A 22,597-nucleotide genomic window follows, 5' to 3' on the forward strand; every position below is an offset into this window, starting at 1 on the left:
AAAAAATCCCACAGAATTGTTTGTTCAAAATGAACATAAACAGTTAACCTATGATATTTGACCACCCTTAAATTGCTGAAGTTCTTGAATGGACTTGTCCAGCTTCCATTTTTTTGGAACTAACCATTGTCGATTTTTGAGAATTTCAAGATGAAAAATTTGAAGTCTGTCGGGAAACAGTAAAGAGCCTGGTCAGACAGCATGGATGTTTAAATCATGTTATAAATCACCATTCTGTTTTCTATATTATTGTCAGGTTAGGTAATAATTATTTTGGCGTTTATTTCCTAAATTATTCCTACATGCTTTAAGTATTTCATAAATTATCCTACATACCTTTAAATTAAAAGCAAATTTAAAGTTTAAAAAAAAGCCCCAAATTTTTTAGTTCAAAAACATTTTTTATTTTTTTGGTTCTTTGTTTCTTAAAGGGGGTTATTTAAAGGGGCAGAAGTTTTTTTTTTGGTCTGGGAAAAACATTTAAATTGAAAAACAATGTGCCACAGGAGGCAAAGAATGGAAAAAAAAGCAAAAGACGGAAAAACAGGGGGGAGGTGGGGACATAGCAGTAAGAGGAAAAAGAAGACCAAAAAAATAACCCCCCCTAAATTAACATGGGAATAAGACAGTTGTTTAAAGAGAAAAAAGACAAAAACAGTTTAAGAAAGTTTAAATGGCCCCGAAAAAGGGAAAAGCCATTTAGGAAAGAGGGAAAAGGTAAAAAGGGTTTAAAAACAGAGCTGGTTGATGAAAATAACAATAATCTGGAGGATAATGGAAACAGGTCTGATGCTAATGAAGAGGAAATAGTAGTTGATGACATACAGGATGAACCTGTTGAAGAAAGGTTGGTTTCTTCTACATATAGGCAGTCTTGTGCTATTAAACTTACCGAAGGTTCACACTCCTTTGCTACACATTGTATGATGAGTTTCAGTTGTTTTAAAGGTGAAGAAATCTCAAACAAGTGATTCCACTTGTATCAGATAAGAAATATTTGAAGCTTGTGTCAAATGAGAAACATTAATAAATAAGTGATATCACTAATGTCTCAAAATTAAGAAACACTTCAAATATTTACAGCCGATTACATTTTTGGCAAATTAAAAAAGGGATACCTTAAAAGATGGAATTATTTGATTAAAATTTTAAAAAAAAATCAATCAGGTAACAAGAACAATTTGTGTGTTTACTATATAAAATTTATAGTGCTTTTTGCGATTCATAATTTTGCTTCATTTTATCAGAGCACAAGACGAAAATGAGACAACACCAGTTGGAAGCGAAGTAGATGCTGAGGAGACGCATTCCAAATGTATTATTCCTCCAGTTAAAAAGAAGAAAGTCTCTAAAGTCAACAAAAATCCAAAACTTGAGCCAAAGCAACTTCCATTTGAAAAAGCCAAAGGTTAGTGAAACATTCTTTAGACAATGTTGATGGGTAAGCAAAACACAATGCACTAAAACTAATTTTCTTTTTCTTCATGAGAAATTACCAACTTTTTGTTCCAAGGACAGAGTTGAGCAAAGCAAACCTGCAGTTTTCTCATATTCAATATTGGTTTAATTGCTCTTTTTGGATTGCCATCATTCAGAATTTGTATTATAAACCCAACATTTATTTCATGCATTGGTATTTATGCAGTTGATATTTTAATATCTTAGAAGTGTCCATGGTAGAAAAAGTTATACAGATAAAGAAACAGAAACTTGACAGCCACAAATTACCTGCTAAGAAGAGAAAGCTTTATGATGGAGTAAAGAAACATGGAGCAGATAATGCTGGGAAAAAAGCTTTACAAGAGGCAGGAAAGAAAAAGAAACCTGAGAAAAAGATAAGCAAGAAGCAAAAGATGCAAGAGAGAGAACTTGAAATCAATGGTAAAAAATCATATTAACATGCTGATTCTGCATGTGGCCTATGCCACAAGAATTCTTGAGCTGACTAATACTACTGCATGCATAATGCATCTGTGTGTGCTGAAAAAATAATGAACTGAGACTCCACTACTTTGTACTTTCAATCTTAACCCATATCCTGCTGAAAATGTGAAATGAGCTGTGTCACGACAAAACCAACATAATGGGTTTGCGACCAACATGGATCCAGACCAGCCTGGGCATCCACGCAGTCTGATCAGGATCCATGCTGTTCGCTTACAGACCGTATAACAAGTAGAGAAACTGATAACGAACAGCATGGATTCTGATCAGACTGCGCAGATTGTGCAGGCTGGTCTGGATCCATGCTGGTCGCAAACCCATTGTGTTGGTTTTTGTCGTGACACGGCTCAAATGGTTTTGGCTTGCTTTGATTTTAAAAACAGTCCATACAGGCCGTTTGAAGCTGTGTGACTAACTTTATGGTAGAAATTAAAGTTTGTTTGATTTAAAACCAATTTTGATACATTTTTCTTTGGGGGGGGGGGGGTGGGGGGCACCTAACCAGCTTTTGTTGATAACTAACCAGTTTCTCTGCTGATGACCAACTATCACTCCCACATGATTTCTGAATCATTGGTGAGAGACAAATGATCATTACACACAAAGTCAGAGATAAATTGTCACCGAGCAATTTCGCTAAGCTCGAGGACTGAGCCAGTGACGTCTGAATTAAAATAATCCTTCCTGTGGAGATAGGTGGGCAGATTTCAGATGCAAATTTTAGAGTGAAAAGATTCATTTTAAAAAATGATTGGGTAATACCATTTCATGAAACAGTATTTTAAGTATAATGGTCATTCTGTATTTTTTAAACTATTCTAAATTAAAATATGTAAGGCCCAGTGTAAACAGTTAATGAATTTTATGATACTTAGCACACTATTATCAAAGCTGAATGACTATATTATTAATAATGCATATCTAAATATACAAAGCTTGTAAAATAAAATTGATTGGGATATTATACCAAAAAAGTAGAATTTTACAATTTATTGTGAATTTTGATAAAGGCTAAAAGCCAACTTTTGCAGTAGCATTACAAAACATTTGAAAATATAAGAGATAATTATAATGAATCAATAGTAATTAATAATATAGTAAGATCATACATCAAATAGAGTTTTTTTTTTCTGGAATAACCAGGCACATGGGTTCAGTGTTGTAACAGTACCTGTATGAAGTGGAGATACTTGTCAGATGTCAGTGACCCAACAATCGTTCCTGAAAGATGGACCTGTAGTATGAACACTAGTAAGTTCTCAAATCTTCATGCCTCTAGATGAGTAAACAAAATTTTGAGAAAAATCAGTTTTAAAAACATGTATGTCAATAGTTAAAGTAAACCTTTTCATGGCATATATTTCTAACATGTTACTTATAACTCTCTTCTAGCATACACATTGAATAGTAAATGTCTTCAGTTACAGTTTGACATATTTTAAATTTGTACACTTGACTAAATGTTTACTTATCCTCTACCTGCTTATTTGCCCTTCTTTGAGTTTGAAGCCTCTATTCAAAGTTCAAGGGATTTCAGTATCAACATACAAAAGTCAATAGTATCAGGTCACAGGCTGGCCTAGCTCTATAGTTAGATATTTTATGATAACTTTCAGTTTCAGCAGGTTAAAACATTTAAAAGGCTGTACAGTTTTCATTTAAACAGGGGAACGTTGTGCCCAACTATCATATGGAAAAATACAAAAGTAAACCAGTTTCTGCTATTTTTTGTCAAATTCTGTTGTGATATTTGCAATTTTTGCTTTGCCCTTTTTTTGTGCCCCCACTATGGGGGGGGGGGGATTTAGATATACCCTTGTCCGTCTGTCCTGTCCGTCCGTTCCCTTTTTGTGTCGCATGTAGCTCAAAAAGTTTTTGACCTATAGTCTTGAAACGTTACAAGAATGTTGCTCAGCATGTGAAGTTGTGCACCTGGGTATTTTCATGTAGATATATTTAGTATTTTTAGAGTTATTGCCCTTGACTTAGTAAAAATTTACAATTTTCAACTTGTGTTGAACGTAACTCAAAAAATATTTGACCTAGAGTCATGAAACCTTACAGGAAGGTTGATCAGCATGTGTAGTTGTGCACCTGGGTATTTTTGTGTGGATATTTTAAGAGTTATTACCCTTGACTTAGTAAAAGTTTACATTTTTTACTTGTGTTGCATGTAACTCAAAAAGTTTATGACCTGTAGGCTTGAAAGTTTAAAAGAATGTTGGTCAGCATGTGTACTTATGCACCTTGGGGCTTCTTGTGGATTTATTCAGTATTTGTAGTATTTGCCCTTTACTTAATAAAAGATTTTAGTTTTCAACTTGGGCACATGTAGCCAAAAAAATAATTTGACCTAGAGACATAAGATTGACAAATGGGCGTTATGTTATGAGTTTTTATGGCCCCATTCTTTAAGTTATGGTTTTCATGAATGAGATATAGAGGATATTTGTTTGTTTGTGTGTAAGATGAAATTTTATTTCATCAAGTGGGCTTTAAAAACAGTATTCTCACGAGTGGCGTAGCCAAGAGTGAGAATACTGTTTTTAAAGTTCACGAGATGAAATAAAATTACATCTTACACAACAAACAAACAAATTGTCTTTTTATTTTATGCTAAAAAACAAGTTATAACGAAATTTCCATAATATTAACGTAAATATTAAAATCTGTTTTCCCCATTGAGAGCCCCATTTAGTCAGAATTTCTCATTAAAAACAAGAAGTCTTGAGCTGAAAAATAAGTCCGACAATCAACGTTAAATGAAAGTGATATTATTTATTTTGTTAAAAAAATATGAATGATCGCTTGTTTTAATATAAAAAACAAACAATTCTTGTAGAATAAAAATTCCAACCATCCATCCATATTTCTGTTACTTACTGCGTATTTATATTAGACCTTTTGTTAAATGTAAGCGGCAGCCATTTTTTAAAGTTGTGTATTTCACGGGAGGAAAATAATTGTGTTTGATTCAGAGGGATATCATTTGGATTTGTTAGTCATACACCTTTTTAAAAGAAAGAAAACATATTTGAGGATTTAAACTGACAAAAAATAAGTGTTGACAGATGTGAAAACATGAAAAAAGCAGCTATGAAAATGGAAAACTTGGAACTTGCTCAGAACGCTGGGTGGTTTACTTGTTCTACGAGCTGATAGCTGTAATTGCTTTTCAATTTTTTATAAAGCATACGACAGTTATTGCTCGTACTGGATACTTTAATGTGCCCAAATGTCATCAAGAGCAGTTTGCATGTGGAAGGAATGTATTTGTCAGACTGTAAAAATGAGACAAAAAATTTAGAGATGAAATTTGGTGATTGGAATTTGAATGAATAGAAGTAAGTTTTCTTCTTTTTATAACTTTTGACTAGGGATGGCAACGAATACTAAAATCAATACTCGAGTACTCGGTCATTTTTCCGATCGAGTACTCGGTTACTCGGATGATTTCCAATGATCTTTAAAGTTTCATCACACAATATCAACACCGTCTGCATGCTACTTTCGTTTTCTATTTTAATTAATAGAATTCGTAACTAGTAAAAGGACTGCAAGAAATACATATATAAATATAAACATAAGAAATGTCAATGACAGCATATATTATATACCTACAAATACAGGATGAACTTAAAGCGGAAATACGCTTCAACGATTACAAAATTCCGTAATATGTTAGTGACAAATACTGTACCATATATGGAAGTGCCGTACTAATTTTGACGTTGGTTCCGATCTTAGCTTTAAACGTAGCATTTGGAAACGGAAACCAAAATTATAAAAGGCGTGGCCGGTTTTGCAAAAATTACGTATTCATCCGTCGGTCATAAATCTATTTCTTAACAGCTACATTTCATTTTCTGAAATTTCGTATAGAAGTGTAGTATAATGAAAATCATTTATAATTCAAACGAAAAGTTTTCTTATGTTGTAGCCCATGCATTTTCTACTCGCAATGTTGGAAAATTGATATTTCGCTCGACCTTCGGTCTCGTGAGATATCAATAATTTTTCCACCGCTGCTCGTAGCAAAATACAAAGCTATAACATAATATTCTGTATATATTTACGTTTTTATAATTGACAAGTTTCGGCTACAAACTGTGTAATATTTAAAGGTGATTAAATATAATAAGAGGCCGAATGACGTAAACGACACAGGACTGTGTTTAATCCCATACGCGTGTCGAACTGCTGATCGCCTCGTTAAACTTACGATAACATTTTCACACGTCTGCAAGGATGTTTTGATTGCACTTAACAAGTATTTATACAGATACGTGTACATTTCCGAATTACTGAACTTATCTTTCTAAATCGCAAAAAGTAGAAATGAAATATTTTTTTCCGAGTAATCGAATATCAATTTTGTTAACCGATATTCGGACGTTCGATCGAGTACTCGGTTAACCGGTTACTCGTTGCCATCCCTACTTTTGACATTTAAGTTATTTATCAATTTCAGCTTTGCTTTTTCTTTAGACAGCCTGACATTGTCAGAATTGTCAGCAAAAATAAAATTGAGGTACCACATGGGAAAAATCTTTAAAAAGTAGTTTCGTCATTGAAAAGAGTGAAATTATATTTTGATAATTTTCACTGTGAAATTATCAAATATAATTTTCACGGATAAATCAGTAATCCACTGAAAAGCATAAAATAAAAAGTTCTTTTACTTTATTTTTATAAATAGATAAGAACTACAATAGTTGTGAAAAGGCTGAGGAGAATTATGATGAGAGTGAACATATCTACACAAAATTTGCTGAAGGTTCTGTGGTGTGGGCTAGAATGACTGGCTATCCATGGTAAGGTTTATTTAGAACTGTGAATAAATTAGGGTTTTTGTGCCCCTTGTGAGTGAGGGTTTGTCTGTATAATGGTTGAGGCATAAGAATGTTACGATCCACTGTTTGTCACTGTGCAATCATAAGAGGTGACTTAAAATAGGTTTGATTAACCGGAGTCTATGCAACTCTTAGTTCCAGCAGGTAAGAAGGTTTTGACCCCAAGTATTGCTTTGAAATTTGTAACACCTGAGGTTTAAGTCAAAATCATCTACCCTGTTTCGGCGCCATATGACCTATACGTTGTTGATGCAACAGAAAACCAAACAAACAAGGTATGCTCAAGTGCAACAATATCGTCAAACCTGTATTGCTATATATTGCTCATTTTTCGTATTTACATGTGTCAATTGTGATGAAAAACAACACAAAATTAAAGATTCTGTTAGAGATTCTGTCAAAAATTACCTTTACAAACAATTCATAACATTTTTGTTTATTAAATATATCCAAAAGGTCCATGTTTTACATCTGTACAGTTCTTGAAATACATGAGATATGTAAATGTTTATGATGTGATTATATATTTCGATCAAATATCAAAGAAAATATGGTGTGAGGGTTCCATACCACAGTATAATGTATGTGCCAACACTATTTTGAAATATTATAACCCTATACTTCGTAACTTGTAATTACTATATTGTTGCACTGCTTGAACAATTTGTAAATAGAGTATTTATGATTTTATTGTTTTCATGTAAGCTTATATATGTCATTCAGAGATGTGAACAACATGTTTGATTCACTGGTAAATCTTAAAGTTTATTCATTATTTAACCCCTACTGAGTATTTAAATTTAGGTTTTTACTGTTTTCATTCTTCATTCATTACTGTAATTTTAACATATTTACTGTAAATCAATTTGAGTTTCAAGTTCTAATAACTAGAATAACTTTGTTTTGTGTTGGCTTCCTGGGTTAATCAGGACTCAAAACTTGGTCAAGAGTTATTAAGTGATGCTATAGTCTTTGTGTTAAGTTCAGTAGGTAAAATATTGTTTATTAAAATATTGTTATTTAACGATTTTGGTTTTTGTTAGCTCACCTGTCACAAAGTGACAGAGTGAGCTTTTGTGATCGCTTTTCGTCCGGCGTCCGGCCGTCCGTAAACTTTTACTTTAAATGAGTCATCTCCTCATAAACCACTAAGCCAATTTCATCCAAACTTCACAGGAATGTTCCTTTGGTGGTCACCTTTAAAAATTGTTCAAAGAATTTAATTCCATGCAGAACTCTGGTTGCCATGGCAACCGAAAGAAAAAACTTTAAATATCTTCTTTTACAAAACCGTAAGAGCTAGAGCTTAGATATTTGGCACGAAACATCTTCTAGTGAGCGTCTACCAAGTTTGTTCAAATAAAAGCCCTGGGGTCAAAATTGGCCCCGCCCTGGGGGGTCATTGATTTTCCCTATATACATATAGTAAAAACTTAAAAAATCTTCTTTTAAAGAACCAAAAGAGCTACAGCTAAGATATTTAGCATGAAACATGTTCTAATGGGTGTCTACCAAGTTTGTTCAAATAAAAGCCCTGGGGTCAAAATTGGCCCCGCCCCGGGGGGTCATTGATTTTCCCTATATGCATATAGTAAAAACTTAAAAAATCTTCTTTTAAAGAACCCAAAGAGCTATGGCTAAGATATTTAGCATCAAACATGTTCTAATAGGTGTCTACCAAGTTTGTTCAAATAAAAGCCCTGGGGTCTAAATTGGCCCCGCCCTGGGGGGTCATTGATTTTCCCTATATGCATATAGTAAAAACTTAAAAAATCTTCTTTTAAAGAACCAAAAGAGTTAAAGCTAAGATATTTAGCATGAAACATGTTCTAATAAGTGTCTACCAAGTTTGTTCAAATAAAAGCCCTTGGGTCAAAATTGGCCCCGCCCCGGGGGGTCATTGATTTTCCCTATATACATATAGTAAAAACGTAAAAAATCTTCTTTTAAAAAACCATAAGAGCTAGAGCTTAGATATTTGGCATGAAACATCTTCTAGTGAGTGTCTACCAAGTTTGTTCAAATAAAAGCCCTGGGGTCAAAATTGGCCCCGCCCCGGGGGGTCATTGATTTTCCCAATATACATATAGTAAAAACTTAAAAAATCTTCTTTTAAAGAACCAAAAGAGCTACAGCTAAGATATTTAGCATGAAACATTTTCTAATGGGTGTCTACCAAGTTTGTTCAAATAAAAGCCCTGGGGTTAAAATTGGCCCCGCCCCGGGGGGTCATTGATTTTCCCTATATGCATATAGTAAAAACTTAAAAAATCTTCTTTTAAAGAACCAAAAGAGCTAGAGCTAAAGATTTTTAGCATGAAACATGTTCTAATAAGTGTCTACCAAGTCTGTTCAAATAAAAGCCCTGGGGTCAAAATTGGCCTCGCCCCGGGGGGTTATTGATTTTCCCTATATGCATATAGTAAAAACTTAAGAAATCTTCTTTTAAAGAACCAAAAGAGCTAGAGTTAAGATATTTAGCATGAAACATGTTCTAATGGGTGTCTACCAAGTTTGTTCAAATAAAAGCCCTGGGGTCAAAATTGGCCCCGCCCCGGGGGGTCATTGATTTTCCCTATATGCATATAGTAAAAACTTAAAAAATCTTCTTTTAAAGAACTCAAAGAGCTATGGCTAAGATATTGAGCATCAAACATGTTCTAATAGGTGTCTACCAAGTTTGTTCAAATAAAAGCCCTGGGGTCAAAATTGGCCCCACACCAGGGGGTCATTGATTTTCCCTATATGCATATAGTAAAAACTTAAAAAATTCTCTTTTAAAGAACCAAAAGAGTTAAAGGTAAGATATTTAGCATGAAACATGTTCTAATAAGTGTCTACCAAGTTTGTTCAAATAAAAGCCCTGAGGTCAAAATTGGCCCCGCCCCGGGGGATCATTGATTTTCCCTATATGCATTATAGTAAAAACTTAAAAAATATTCTTTTAAAGAACTCAAAGAGCTATGGCTAAGATATTTAGCATCAAACATGTTCTAATATGTGTCTACCAAGTTTGTTCAAATAAAGCCCTGTGGTCAAAATTGGCACAGCCCCGGGGGTCATTGATTTTCCTTATATGTGTAAAGCAAAAACTTAAAAAATCTTCTTTGAAAAAACCCAAATAGCTAGAGTTAAGATATTAAGCATGAAACATCTTTTAGTGAGTGTCTACAAAGTTTGTTCAAATAAAAGACCTGGGGTCAAAATTGGCCCCGCCCCGGGGTCATTGATTTTCTTTATATGTGTATAGCAAAAACTTAAAAATCTTCTTTGAAAAAACCCAAATAGCTAGAGTTTAGATATTAAGCATGAAACATGTTCTAATAAGTGTCTACCAAGTCTGTTCAAATAAAAGCCCTGGGGTCAAAATTGGCCTCGCCCCGGGGGGTCATTGATTTTCCCTATATGCATATAGTAAAAACTTAAGAAATCTTCTTTTAAAGAACCAAAAGAGCTAGAGCTAAGATATTTAGCATGAAACATGTTCTAATGGGTGTCTACCAAGTTTGTTCAAATAAAAGCCCTGGGGTCAAAATTGGCCCCGCCCTGGGGGGTCATTGATTTTCCCTATATGCATATAGTAAAAACTTAAAAAATCTTCTTTTAAAGAACTCAAAGAGCTAGGCTAAGATATTGAGCATCAAACATGTTCTAATAGGTGTCTACCAAGTTTGTTCAAATAAAAGCCCTGGGGTCAAAATTGGCCCCACACCAGGGGGTCATTGATTTTCCCTATATGCATCAGGGCTCAAATTTAACTTTTTTGGCCACTAGCAATTTTTTGCTAGTGGACAAATTTTTAACTAGCAAAAACTGAATTCAACTAGCACTTTTTACAACAATGATTTTTTAATTCCAAAATTGTTTAAACTTTTGTGTACATTCATTAATTGTTTGAATTATCATGTACCATAATAATTAATTCATTGTTGTTACAATTATGTATCATGATAATGAATTTTATTGAAAATGTTTTTATTAATAAATGTTGTAGTACAACACATAAATTTACAGTAGTTTGTTATAACTTGAGTTCATTCAATTGTTGTATCTCAATTGTCATGTTGGAACAACTCAAAATAAAGAATAAAACTATCTTATATTTTAACTCACTGAAATAAATGATTAAATTAACATGATTGATATGAAAGATTTTTTTTTATTTCTGCATAAAAAGCTGATTTAATCATGAAATTGGGCATGAAAAAAATTATAATACTTCATTTTTAAGTTTAATTATTTGATTTGCTGAAAGACAAAGTTGTTGCTGGATATAGAGAATAACAAAATTAAAATTGTAATTAATTTGGACGAGTTCGAACTGCCCGGGGTACGAATCAGCAACGTAACTTTCTACTCAAAAACTTGATTTAGGGGACAAGGATTCTTATCAAATGTCAATCTACCTGTAAAAAAATAATAATGCAATATTGTCGCCATACCGACAATGTCTAGTCTGGATTATGCGCACAACAATCGGTGCAAAATATTTTGGCAACATTTCCATCGTCATCGAGTTCGTACGTAAGACTGACGTGCAGTTCTTTCTCCCATTTTTTAACCGTTTTAACTGAAGGTCTGATTGTCTTTCTTTTGATAGACTGTGAACCATCTTCTGTACTCAGAGTATTGTTATCGGAAGACACATTTGCTTCAGTAAGTGGGAAGAAGTTCGTTATTTTTTGTTTTGACATTTTATTCCGATCACTCTTGATTTACACGGACAAAATGACATTTGGACTGGTTTAAATTTGTCTACGTTTTTAAGCGAGGTTAAGGTATAGAAAATGTAAACCAGACAGCAAGTGCGTGCATAGTTTATAACTCGGCTTCCTGCGAATATTACGCCCGATTTTCCTGACGAGCGTATTCCGTTTTTTCTTCAACTCGCAAAAAATTGCGAGTAGTCATAAATCTAACTCGCAAAATCATTTTTCAACTAGCATTTTGCTAGTTTGCGAGTGTTAAATTCGAGCCCTGTGCATATAGTAAAAACCTTAAAAAATCTTCTTTTAAAGAACCAAAAGAGTTAAAGCTAAGATATTTAGCATGAAACATGTTCTAATAAGTGTCTACCAAGTTTGTTCAAATAAAAGCCCTGAGGTCAAAATTGGCCCCGCCCCGGGGGATCATTGATTTTCCCTATATGCATTATAGTAAAAACTTAAAAAATATTCTTTTAAAGAACTCAAAGAGCTATGGCTAAGATATTCAGCATCAATCATGTTCTAATATGTGTCTACCAAGTTTGTTCAAATAAAGCCCTGTGGTCAAAATTGGCACCGCCCCGGGGGTCATTGATTTTCCTTATATGTGTATAGCAAAAACTTAAAAAATCTTCTTTGAAAAAAACCCAAATAGCTAGAGTTAAGATATTAAGCATGAAACATCTTTTAGTGAGTGTCTACAAAGTTTGTTCAAATAAAAGACCTGGGGTCAAAATTGGCCCGGCCCCGGGGGTCATTGATTTTCTTTATATGTGTATAGCAAAAACTTAAAAATCTTCTTTGAAAAAACCCAAATAGCTAGAGTTTAGATATTAAGCATGAAACATCTTCTAGTAAGTGTCTACAAAGTTTGTTCAAATAAAAGCCCTGGGGTCAAAACTGGTCCGGCCCCAGGGGTGTCATTGTTTTTAACTATATGTGTATAGTAAAAACTTAAAAAAAATCTTCTTTCAAAAAGCCCAATGAGCTAGAGCTTAGATGTTTAGCATGAAACATCTTCTTATGGGTGTCTACCGAGTTTGTGCAAATAAAAGCCCTTGGGTTAAATTGGCCCTGCAACGTTGGGGGGTGGGTGGGGGTTGGGGGGCCTATATACAGGTGAGCGACCTCAGGGCCATCATGGCTTTGTTGTATAACTAACTAATATTTAATACTTTGAGGAGGTGACTTCACTTTCTTGTACTATGTTACATGTTTCTATTGATTTATCAGGTGGCCTGCAATGGTAGAGATAGATCCAGATACAGAAACTTTCTTCAGTATAGACTCGGATGACTCTATGATCCCAGTAATCTTTGTTCATTGTGATTAGTATTAATGTTGATATAATATTTCTGTAACAAGTACAGTTTATTATCCATAGAAGAGCATTTCGACCATGTTGTGCATGAACTTAATCGTTTCTGTAGTGGGTCTTGAGTTTAAAGTTTAAACTTTTTATATTCATTTCTTTTTTTCTAGTGCAGTATGTACAATTTATTTTGACTTAGCTGCCGATAAATAATCTCCCCACTGAAAAAAAAACCCATGTTTTTTTTATCCATTATATTTTTCATTCAAGTTATAATTTAGAAAAAAAAATATTACAATAAAAAAATGTTAGAGTTGGCTGATTTATTTATTTTCTAGCATGGTAACAATTGATTAAGTTTGATTATTTTTTTCAGACCCATTATCATGTTGTTTTCTTTGATGAGCATGTATCAAGAACATGGGTGAAAGCAGACTATCTGAAAATGTTCACAGGCAATGAAGATGATGATGGTATAGTCTATCAGGTAGGACATATTTTCAGCCGTTAAATAAATTATTACCAATTGATTTCTTATATGTAAATGTTAATTTTTTGAATCTATGTGACCTCCATTAACCATTACCATGATGAAATTATGTTATTAACTTTTCATGAGTTCTGAATTATTCAAATGTAAGTTTGAGAGAAATCAGTTTCAAACGAATAAAATTCAGAAGTCAATATTGTAGGATCTGACAAGGCTACTTCATTGTAACTCGCAGCCTCATGCAGCATCCAGAATGTAACATTATAAATGCGGCCCGGCAGAATATCAGATATCTGTGGAAGACATTGTGATAAGCTTTTAATATTACAGCAGTCACTGAAAAAAATTGTTTGTATAACTCGTCATTAGTACAGAATTAATATAAATGATTATTATTTGAGTTTTTATGAAGATTGTATTTACCGGTAAGAAGTGTGTTGGACTTCAAAAATAATATAAAAATGTTTTCCCCAAGTGATAATGCAATGCATGTTTCAGGTTAGTGTGATGACATGTTTTCTAGATTTCAATCCACAAAAAAATCTTACTAAAGGACCATGTAAATATCTGGGAAAAAATACAATGTTACTGGTAAGTCTTTAATTTCAGATATCAAAAAAGGGACAGTCCTACAAGAAGGAAATAGGTGTTGCAAAGAAAAATGCCATGAGAGCTAGAAGCTGCACAGTTCAGGTGACTAAGTATTTTATTAAATTTAACTTGATTCACATGAATTATCCAAGTAAATTCATCACTTTAAAGTTAAATTGTAGTGTTCAAAATAAATCTGAAATCAAAATTGACCCGAGGGCAATTAATTACTTGGCCATTAATTTGAACATACCTCCCCTTGTGAAGGTCCACAAAACTTTGTTTACCAAAGATTTTAGCATGATCAGCGTAAAGATACCATATCAGCAAAAAGACATGTTTGGTTTTTCACTTGCCCTGCATGTGTTTTTATACCCCCGCACAACAAAGTTGTAATGGGGGTATACTGGAATCAGCTTGTCCGTCCGTCCGGCTGTCCGTCCGTCGGTTTTTTCTTGTCCGCCCAATAACTTAAGATTCCTTTGACCCTTAGTCTTCATATTTGGCATGGAGGTTAGTCATGATTAGTAGATGACCCCTATTGATTTTGAGGTCACTAGGTCAAGGTCACAGAGGCCTCGACTTCAAAAAGCTTGTCCGCCTAATAACTTAAGGTTCCTTTGACCCTTAGTCTTCATATTTGGCATGGAGGTTAGTCATGATTAGTAGATGACCCCTATTGATTTTGAGGTCACTAGGTCAAAGGTCAAGGTCACACGGGCCTTGACTTCAAAAAGCTTGTCCGCCCAATAACTTAAGATTCCTTTGACCTACAGTCTTCATATTTGGCATGGAGGTTTGGCATAATTAGTAGATGACCCCTATTGATTTTGAGGTCACCAGGTTAAAGGTCAAGGTCACAGGGGCCTTGACTTCAAAAAGCTTGTCCGCCCAATAACTTAAGATTCCTTTGACCCTTAGTCTTCATATTTGGCATGGAGGTAAGTCATGATTAGTAGATGACCCCTATTGATTTTGAGGTCACCAGGTCAAAGGTCAAGGTCACAGGGGCCTTCACTTCAAAAAGCTTGTCCGCCCAATAACTTAAGATTCCTTTGACCTACAATCTTCATATTTGGAATGGAGGTTTGGCATAATTAGTAGATGACCCCTATTGATTTTGAGGTCACCAGGTTAAAGGTCAAGGTCACAGGGGCCTTGACTTCAAAAAGTTTGTCTGCCCAATAACTTTAGATTCCTTTGACCCACAGTCTTCATATTTGGCATGGATGTTGATCATGATTAGTAGATGACCCCTTTTGATTTTGAGGTCACTGGATCAAAGGTCAAGGTCATAGGGACTTTCACTTCAAAAAGTTTGTCCACCCATTAACTTAAGATTCCTTTGACCCACAGTCTTCATATTTGGCATGGATGTTGATCATGACTATAAGGTGACCCCTATTGATTTTGAGGTCACTGGGTCAAAGGCCAAGGTCACAGGGACCTTGACATAAAAAAAGCTTTTCTTCTCAATTGCTAAAGAATGTCCTGTCCGCAATGTATTGATTTTGACATTTTCACATTTGAAGCATGTAGAATACATAACTTAGCAATGCACTGGCTTAGTAACCTCAGATTTGGCAGGGAGGTTGTCCTTGAGCTCTAAATGGCCACTGTTGATTCTGACAAAGTGGTATGCGGGGGTATTCACGCCATGATAGTGGCAGTTCTAGTTACACTAGCCATGGCAATTAGGCAGGCATTTATTAACACTGAAATCATAAGTTTTATGTAAATTTAATCTTGGTTGAAAATTTTAAAAGTTTAGAGCTGATTTGAACCACTCACTCAGACAAGTAACCTTAGTATATCTGAATGTATTGGTTTAAACCCAGTCAGGGGCAAGCTGTTGTTTCCTTGAGCAAGAATCTTTACACTAACTGCTCAGTACTGATTGGTTTCAGGTTTGGATTTGTAGGTGTTTCTATAAGCATATAGATCTATAGCTCCCACACAATAACACCAAAATAAATTCACTATAAACTATAAACACTTTGGTCTACTTCCTGGAACTATCCAATATTGATGCAAAATAAGAAAAAAATAAGACCCAGTAGAATCAATGACTTAACTTAAATTCCTATAGTACCTGTTTCTTATTGAAAGGTCATCAATAAGGTCTCACAATATATGAGCCGCGTCATGACAAAATACAACATAATGGGTTTGCAACCATCATGGATCCAGACCAGCCTGTGCATCCGCGCAGTCTGATCAGGATCCATGCTGTTCGCTTACAAACTATAACAAGTAGAGAAACTGATAGAGAACAGCATGGATCCATGTTGGTCGCAAACCCATTATGTTGGTTTTGTCACGACGCGGCTCATATATACAAAGATTATGCTTTTTGGTTTGTCATTTCTAGGAGAGAATTGAACTGTTTGGATTTGCCTCAAGGTACAAAGGTCCATGGAGCTCAAAATCAAAAGGTATTTCTTCTTAGTCTTTGATTTGTTATTGTCAGAATTTACTATTTTATTCTCTAATGAAAAACAAACATGCCTTAAAGTAAAGAAAGAGCATACATCCTGGAAAAGATTATATAAAGAAAGCCCTTTTTGACAATGAATCTCATTACTGTTGAAATAAAGTAATTCAATGTACCAAAGCTTAGAACTTAGAACATAATTATATGTAATGCTTAAATTGAAACTTTAAGATTAAAGTTTCTAAATATTTTACTAATTTTAGGCAACAAAGTTGAAAAGCGCAAGAGTTCAAAGACGGTATCTGGACAAGAATCCAAAGTTGAACAGGTAAATTTTCTCGACGAGGATACAATGGACGATGTTCTAGAGCATACAGACGCACTGCTGGACAATGTCGAAGAAATGCTTGAATCAATAAACAGTCAGTTGGATGACTCTGATGCCGGTATTTTTTAGGAAGTAGATATCAATTTTGGGTGTAATGTCATTTGATAAATCACTGATTTGTTGAGGGTCAGATGTGAAGTTATATAATTAAAAGTTTAATTGGGTTTGGGGTGGGGGAGAGAAGGGAGGTGGATGAGGCTTCCAGAATGTGTCTATGAAAGTGGAGAATAGTGTTGCAATAGTTAGAGGTGTGCATAATAATATAATATCTAGGGGGAATCCCTTAAATAATGTTCTAACTTTTGACCCAACCCATAATACATTTTTTGTGAACTGAAATATTAAATTATATGTGTACATTGAAAATTATTAACTTGATCAGAAACGACCTGATCAGATATAGTGGTGTACTTTATCAAATGATGATACACATTAAATTAAATCTGTTTCCATTTTTGCTTGCCATATGAAAATAAAGTAAGATACTGACCTACAAATCACTTGTGGTGATCATTTTATGTCATGTCTAAATCCTAATTTGGTAAAGGATAAATAATAATTTTTTAACTATGTTGTTTTTTTTCTTTTAATCTGAAGAAATTTAAACATTATCTATACAACTTAAATGCTTCTTTTTTTTTAAAGTCTTTGATGAAATACAATACAAAGTGATCTTTGTTTGAGTAATATTTATGCTTATTCTTTCATTGTCAATATGAAGTGAATTAGCTATATATTTCAAAAGATTGCCTAATTTAATGATGATTAACTTAAAATTGATAACCACAAATGTTTAAGATAAAATATAAAACCAGCCTTAAATATAAAAAGGTTACTCCTAAATTCTTTTTATCAGCAGAGTATTACCAATACATTCTGACGGATATTCATACAAATTTCCATGTGCCATGTTGGTTATTGATTATTCAATAAAAGTATAACAAAAAATGAAAATAAATATGGCAAAATGTAACCTTGTTTTGACTCACTTTTAACCTCACCATTTACATTTGGATGGGCATAATGGAGGATTTTTTTTTACTTTCAGATTCTGACTTTATGCCTGAAGAATTAATTGTTGTGGAAACAAAGAAGAAAAGAGGTACTGTAATATTAAATGATTTTTAGGCACTAAATAGTTTTTGTTTTCAAAAATCAGGGACACAGCTTTTTATCATGGATTAAGTTATGCCAATAATTTCTAAAAGATTCTTTGCAAAAGTAACTAAGATCATTCCTGATAATTTTCTTCAATTTTCTTTTTATCAAACTTAAACATAAATAATGTTTCTACAGTTTAAAAGCTATTTTTGTTGGCAACAAGTTTAAAGTATTTGCTTTTCTTAGCCACAATGTTTAATTTTCACTCTTCTTCACTGGATACTTCTATGATAATCTTAGCTCCATGACCCATAATGATGCCCTTATCCATTCAATTTTGAAGCTAAATGTTAAATTGAACAAGTTTACAATGAAAGAATGGGAAGTTCTAGAAATATAATTGATAAAGAGTAATGGAAAATAAAATAATGTAAAAAACCAGAATGCTGATTTTGTACCATGGTTCAATTATGTTTATCTGCATATTTCATTATACCATTTAATCATGATACCTTTTGCTTCTAATTGAATATGAGCACCACTAGGAATATCAAAATGGGTTTGCAAAATATCATTGGTGATAAAACTGCCTCAAAATGTAATTTGTGTAGAAATGTGTATTTGAAATGAATTAAAATAAAACATTCAGTTACTATTTGTGCAATAATGTTGTTTTTATTTTTTATAAAGATCTTTAATGAATAATGAAGCTCTACTAAGGCAACCAAACATTTTTATGCTTTGTTTATTTTCAGGCAAAAAATCAACAGTCAGTAGTGAGAAGTCTTCCAAGAAAAAGGTGAATTTTATGGAAGCAGATATAGAGGCTGACATGGGAACTGATACAAATGGTATAGAATGTGATAAAGATGTCAGTAAAACAGAAAGAAACTCTGAAATCAAGGCAGATAAAAGTGAAACTTTATCAAAAACTGTTGATATAAGTTTAAAACTTGACAGTGATATTTTTACAATGGAAATGTATACCCAAAATGATGATATCACAAAGACTGTTGGAGATAAAGTAGAAGAAATAACCAATGAGACAAAAGATAACAAGACTAATGAAAGAGTTCAAGAGTCAGTTCCAAAGGTTAAGGGGAAATCCACAAAGAGGAAGAAAGCAGAAAACTCAGATTGTAATCAAGAGAGAATGAAAGCAAAGAAGCAGAAAGAGAATAAAAGTGAATTGGTTGCACTACTTACAGAGACCGACAGTGAAGAGAAATTAAAAAACGGGAATAACTCTTCTAAACAAAATGAGAATTTAGAAGAAGTAACTGATACAGAAAAAACTAAACTATCTAATGACAGTACAGAAAAGAACTTGAGTAACAAAAGTGATAAAATTGAGCAGGATAAAACAGAACTTGGTACAGGTCCTGATGATATCAAAAGTAATACTGACTCATATGTCAAGAATGAAGTAACAGAAAAAGTTTATCAGAAAGAACAAAATTCCAATCCTGAAGAAAACATGATCGTAAGAAATGGTGGAAAAACACAGGGTAATACAGTTGATAGGTCACCAATCATTAGAGAACCTGGTAATGAGAAAGAGGTACAGAACATTGTTGGACTAGATGATGAAATTGATCTCAATGACATTGAAAGTGATGCTGTGCCTGATATGGACAGAGAAGAAATAAATGCTGGCAGTACTAGAAGTACAGAACAAAATTTAGATAATGAGTCAGATAGTGAGTTTGATCTAGAGGAGCATTATATGTATGACACAGTAACAGACGGCTCTGATAAAGTGAGGGAAAGAGCTGTTGTGAATGTTCCAGCACATGTGGCAGAAGTTGATGAGGACAGTGACCCCTTTGATCTTATGGAAGAATAAAGTTATGATTGTTTAAATTGCTCAAACATTATTAATCATTTCCAAATGAAAGAACAGAAACAACTAGAATTTAAAATAAGAAAAAAAATCATAATTGGTCAATAGCTCTAGAATGAAATTGATACTTATTGTTGATATATGTTATCTATTTTATATAATCAGTTAATTGCTCCCTTTGTAGAGTCCCTAGTATGGTTAAAAAATTCTTAACTACAAGTTTGTACATGTACACATTCATTTTAAGGAATAACTACTAGTGCAATTTGGGAATGATCCACACTTTATAGGAATGCTCAATACCTGTCTAGCTATGTGTATCATTGGCAATTTCCAATTCAATGACTTTTTTGTCAATTTGCCCTTGAGCATATGGCCTCTTTTGCCTATTGGCCTCTTAATGATTTTCGGTTGACTTCTACAAAGTAGATGCAACATGTTAAAAAGTATCCATAACACATAGGGAACAATCTTAATACAACTGCTTAATTGGCTAGATCATCATGCAAAACATGTCATCACTGATCACTCTTGTACTGTGATAGCTTTTAATGCTGTTGTTGTTTTTGTGGGTGTTTTTTGTGTGATTATTGTTGCCATGTTTATTTGTTTCAATTGTGATAAAAGTTTTTATTCAGGATTGACTATTTGTTATCTGATAATTTTACATCGTGTGTTTATTTCAATAATATATAACTGTTAATTTTACTACATTTGTGTATTTTGCTTGTTACATGTTTAAAAAGAATGCTATGTAAAGTTACTTTAATGATAAAATGTTTTGGTTCAATTTTGCATTATATATTAATTATTTTGGTTATTGTATTTGTAAATACCTGTAACTTTGTTTGTAAATACCTGTGTTTTAAAATGGTTGTGATATTGGACCTTGGTCATTATCGTCAGTTATTTTGGAGTATTGGACCATTTCTCAAAATGGAGCCTAATGTCATAAAACAACTCATGATTTGCTTATGTATCAGATCTTAAGACATAAAATTGTAGCTCAGTTGTGGCTTTCTGAACATATAAAAATGAAAACAAAATATATTATGTATTATATAATGTATGAGTTTTTTTATATTGAAAACTACCTTAAAGATACACTATGCTCAAATTTGATATTAGAAAATATTGATAATTGCTACACAGTAGCTTTGTAAATATAAAATAAACACGTATTGACTTCACACAAAGTAGATATGTTGTGCTTAAAACTCTACATATTACTATATCTTTAATTATTTTTGTAGTCTGATATAAACATTATTCAATTGATTGACCTGAGCCTTTTTAATGTGTACTGAATTGTATGATGATCTACGAAGGTCTAGTTAACTTTTGATTCACATATATTTATAATTAATGTTTAATGTATTTACTGTATACACTACCATTCATCAAAGTCTGTGATAAAGTTACACGATATATTTATACTTGTTACTGTTTTTGAAATCTAGTCAAATGTTGCTTTGCTGCTGTTGTTTTTTTTATATTATTTTTAGCTGTAAGTTTGTTTTAACTGATTAAATAGGTTGTTATATGTATTACGATTAAAAGTTTAGCATTAATAAATAACGTGAAGTTTCGTTATGTTATTCTTTATATACCTTATTGAAGACTGGGAACCTGAAATGCATGTCACGTGACATCGAGTGAGTTTGATAGCTATGAATGGTGAACTATAGCTTAGTTAAATTTAGTAAAAATACATTTTATTCCCTTTTTTTTACAAGATATACTGTACAATGCCAATATATATAGCAAAAAATATAAAGATACATTTTTGAAAGAAAAGGGTTGGACCACAAGTTCATATGACTTTAACTGATTTTCTTGGTTGCTCAACGTTAAAGGTTGTTTAGAAAACATGAAAATATTAGAAATAATTATAATTTTTGAAACATGTCATTTGAGGGAAGAGAACTTATAAGAATTTTTTTAAACTTGGCACTTTTTGTTTATTTCCTTCTCTATGCTACATACTGGGCCATTTTGTCTAAGAGAATAAACTGATCATATCTTTAACTGAAAGTGCACAAGAGTTGTTTCCCTTCTACTTAGTGTCAACAGCAAAGTTATTCTACTTATTAAAATTCAACCATCCACCAAGACAGAGATTGTGGTCATGTTTAATTTCAGAAGATAAATGGTAAATAATCAAATAAAGTTGCTTATGGAGGGCAAATTATTGTCACTTGTGTGACCTAGAATGGTTTATTATAATTATGAAGAAAAACGGATATTGAAAGTGCAAAAATCAGTGATCATTTTGAATAATTTTTCCTGTAAATTTTAACTTCGTTGACAAAGGTCATCAATACTGGAAGCAGACTTGAATGCGAAGGTTTCATTTAAAAAATCATCATGATAGTTTTGTCTATTTATGGCTTAAATACATAATATACCTGAGTTTGTTTCTAATACATCTAATGGCGCAAGACGATAATGGTTGATGTTACTGTAGAGATTAAAATAAATGATGTTACCGTAGAGAGTAAAATAAATGATGTTACTGTGTTACTGTAGAGATTAGAGTAAATGATGTTACTGTAGAGATTAAAGTAAATGCATGGTGCATACAACATTATCATTATATCCGATTTAACCCAATTCACTGTAGCCGGACTATAATTATATATATCTGAATGCGGGTGAAAATAAAATCAAAACTACATGGAATAACAGGCAGAAATAAATGCCGTCATGCGTAAATTTTGCTTCTTTAAGAAAAGGAAGTCGATGTCCTCATACATCATGTTAAAAATGTAGCACAATTAAAGAAATTTAACAGACGTTTAAAAATTGATGATGTGACGCCATGATGTGATGACGTCACAGAGGAGAATGCGCGACGTTACGCGGCAAAATCAGTAAAAAATACTTTAAATCAGTTAAAAAAGCACGAAATAAAAAGAAAATTTATTTGTTTTAC

The 22,597-nt window shown here is 33.1% G+C and overlaps 1 protein-coding gene across 1 annotated transcript; it reads left to right on the forward strand.

Annotated features, from left to right (window-relative positions):
• The first annotated feature begins 614 nt into the window (after positions 1-614).
• Positions 615-21,250, forward strand: LOC132730097 (histone-lysine N-methyltransferase NSD2-like). The gene is made up of 12 exons (XM_060715950.1): positions 615-847; positions 1,248-1,408; positions 1,666-1,881; positions 3,088-3,195; positions 6,644-6,758; positions 12,737-12,812; positions 13,192-13,302; positions 13,915-13,998; positions 16,268-16,331; positions 16,594-16,776; positions 17,767-17,820; positions 18,575-21,250. Exons 1-12 carry the CDS (start codon positions 615-617, stop codon positions 19,663-19,665), a joined length of 2,496 nt encoding a protein of 831 aa, XP_060571933.1. The 3' UTR covers positions 19,666-21,250.
• The last annotated feature ends 1,347 nt before the right edge of the window (positions 21,251-22,597 follow it).

The sequence above is a fragment of the Ruditapes philippinarum genome, unplaced genomic scaffold, assembly GCF_026571515.1.
Source record: "Ruditapes philippinarum isolate M1 unplaced genomic scaffold, ASM2657151v2 ctg1882_1_1_1_1, whole genome shotgun sequence".
Taxonomy (NCBI): Eukaryota; Metazoa; Mollusca; class Bivalvia; order Venerida; family Veneridae; genus Ruditapes; species Ruditapes philippinarum.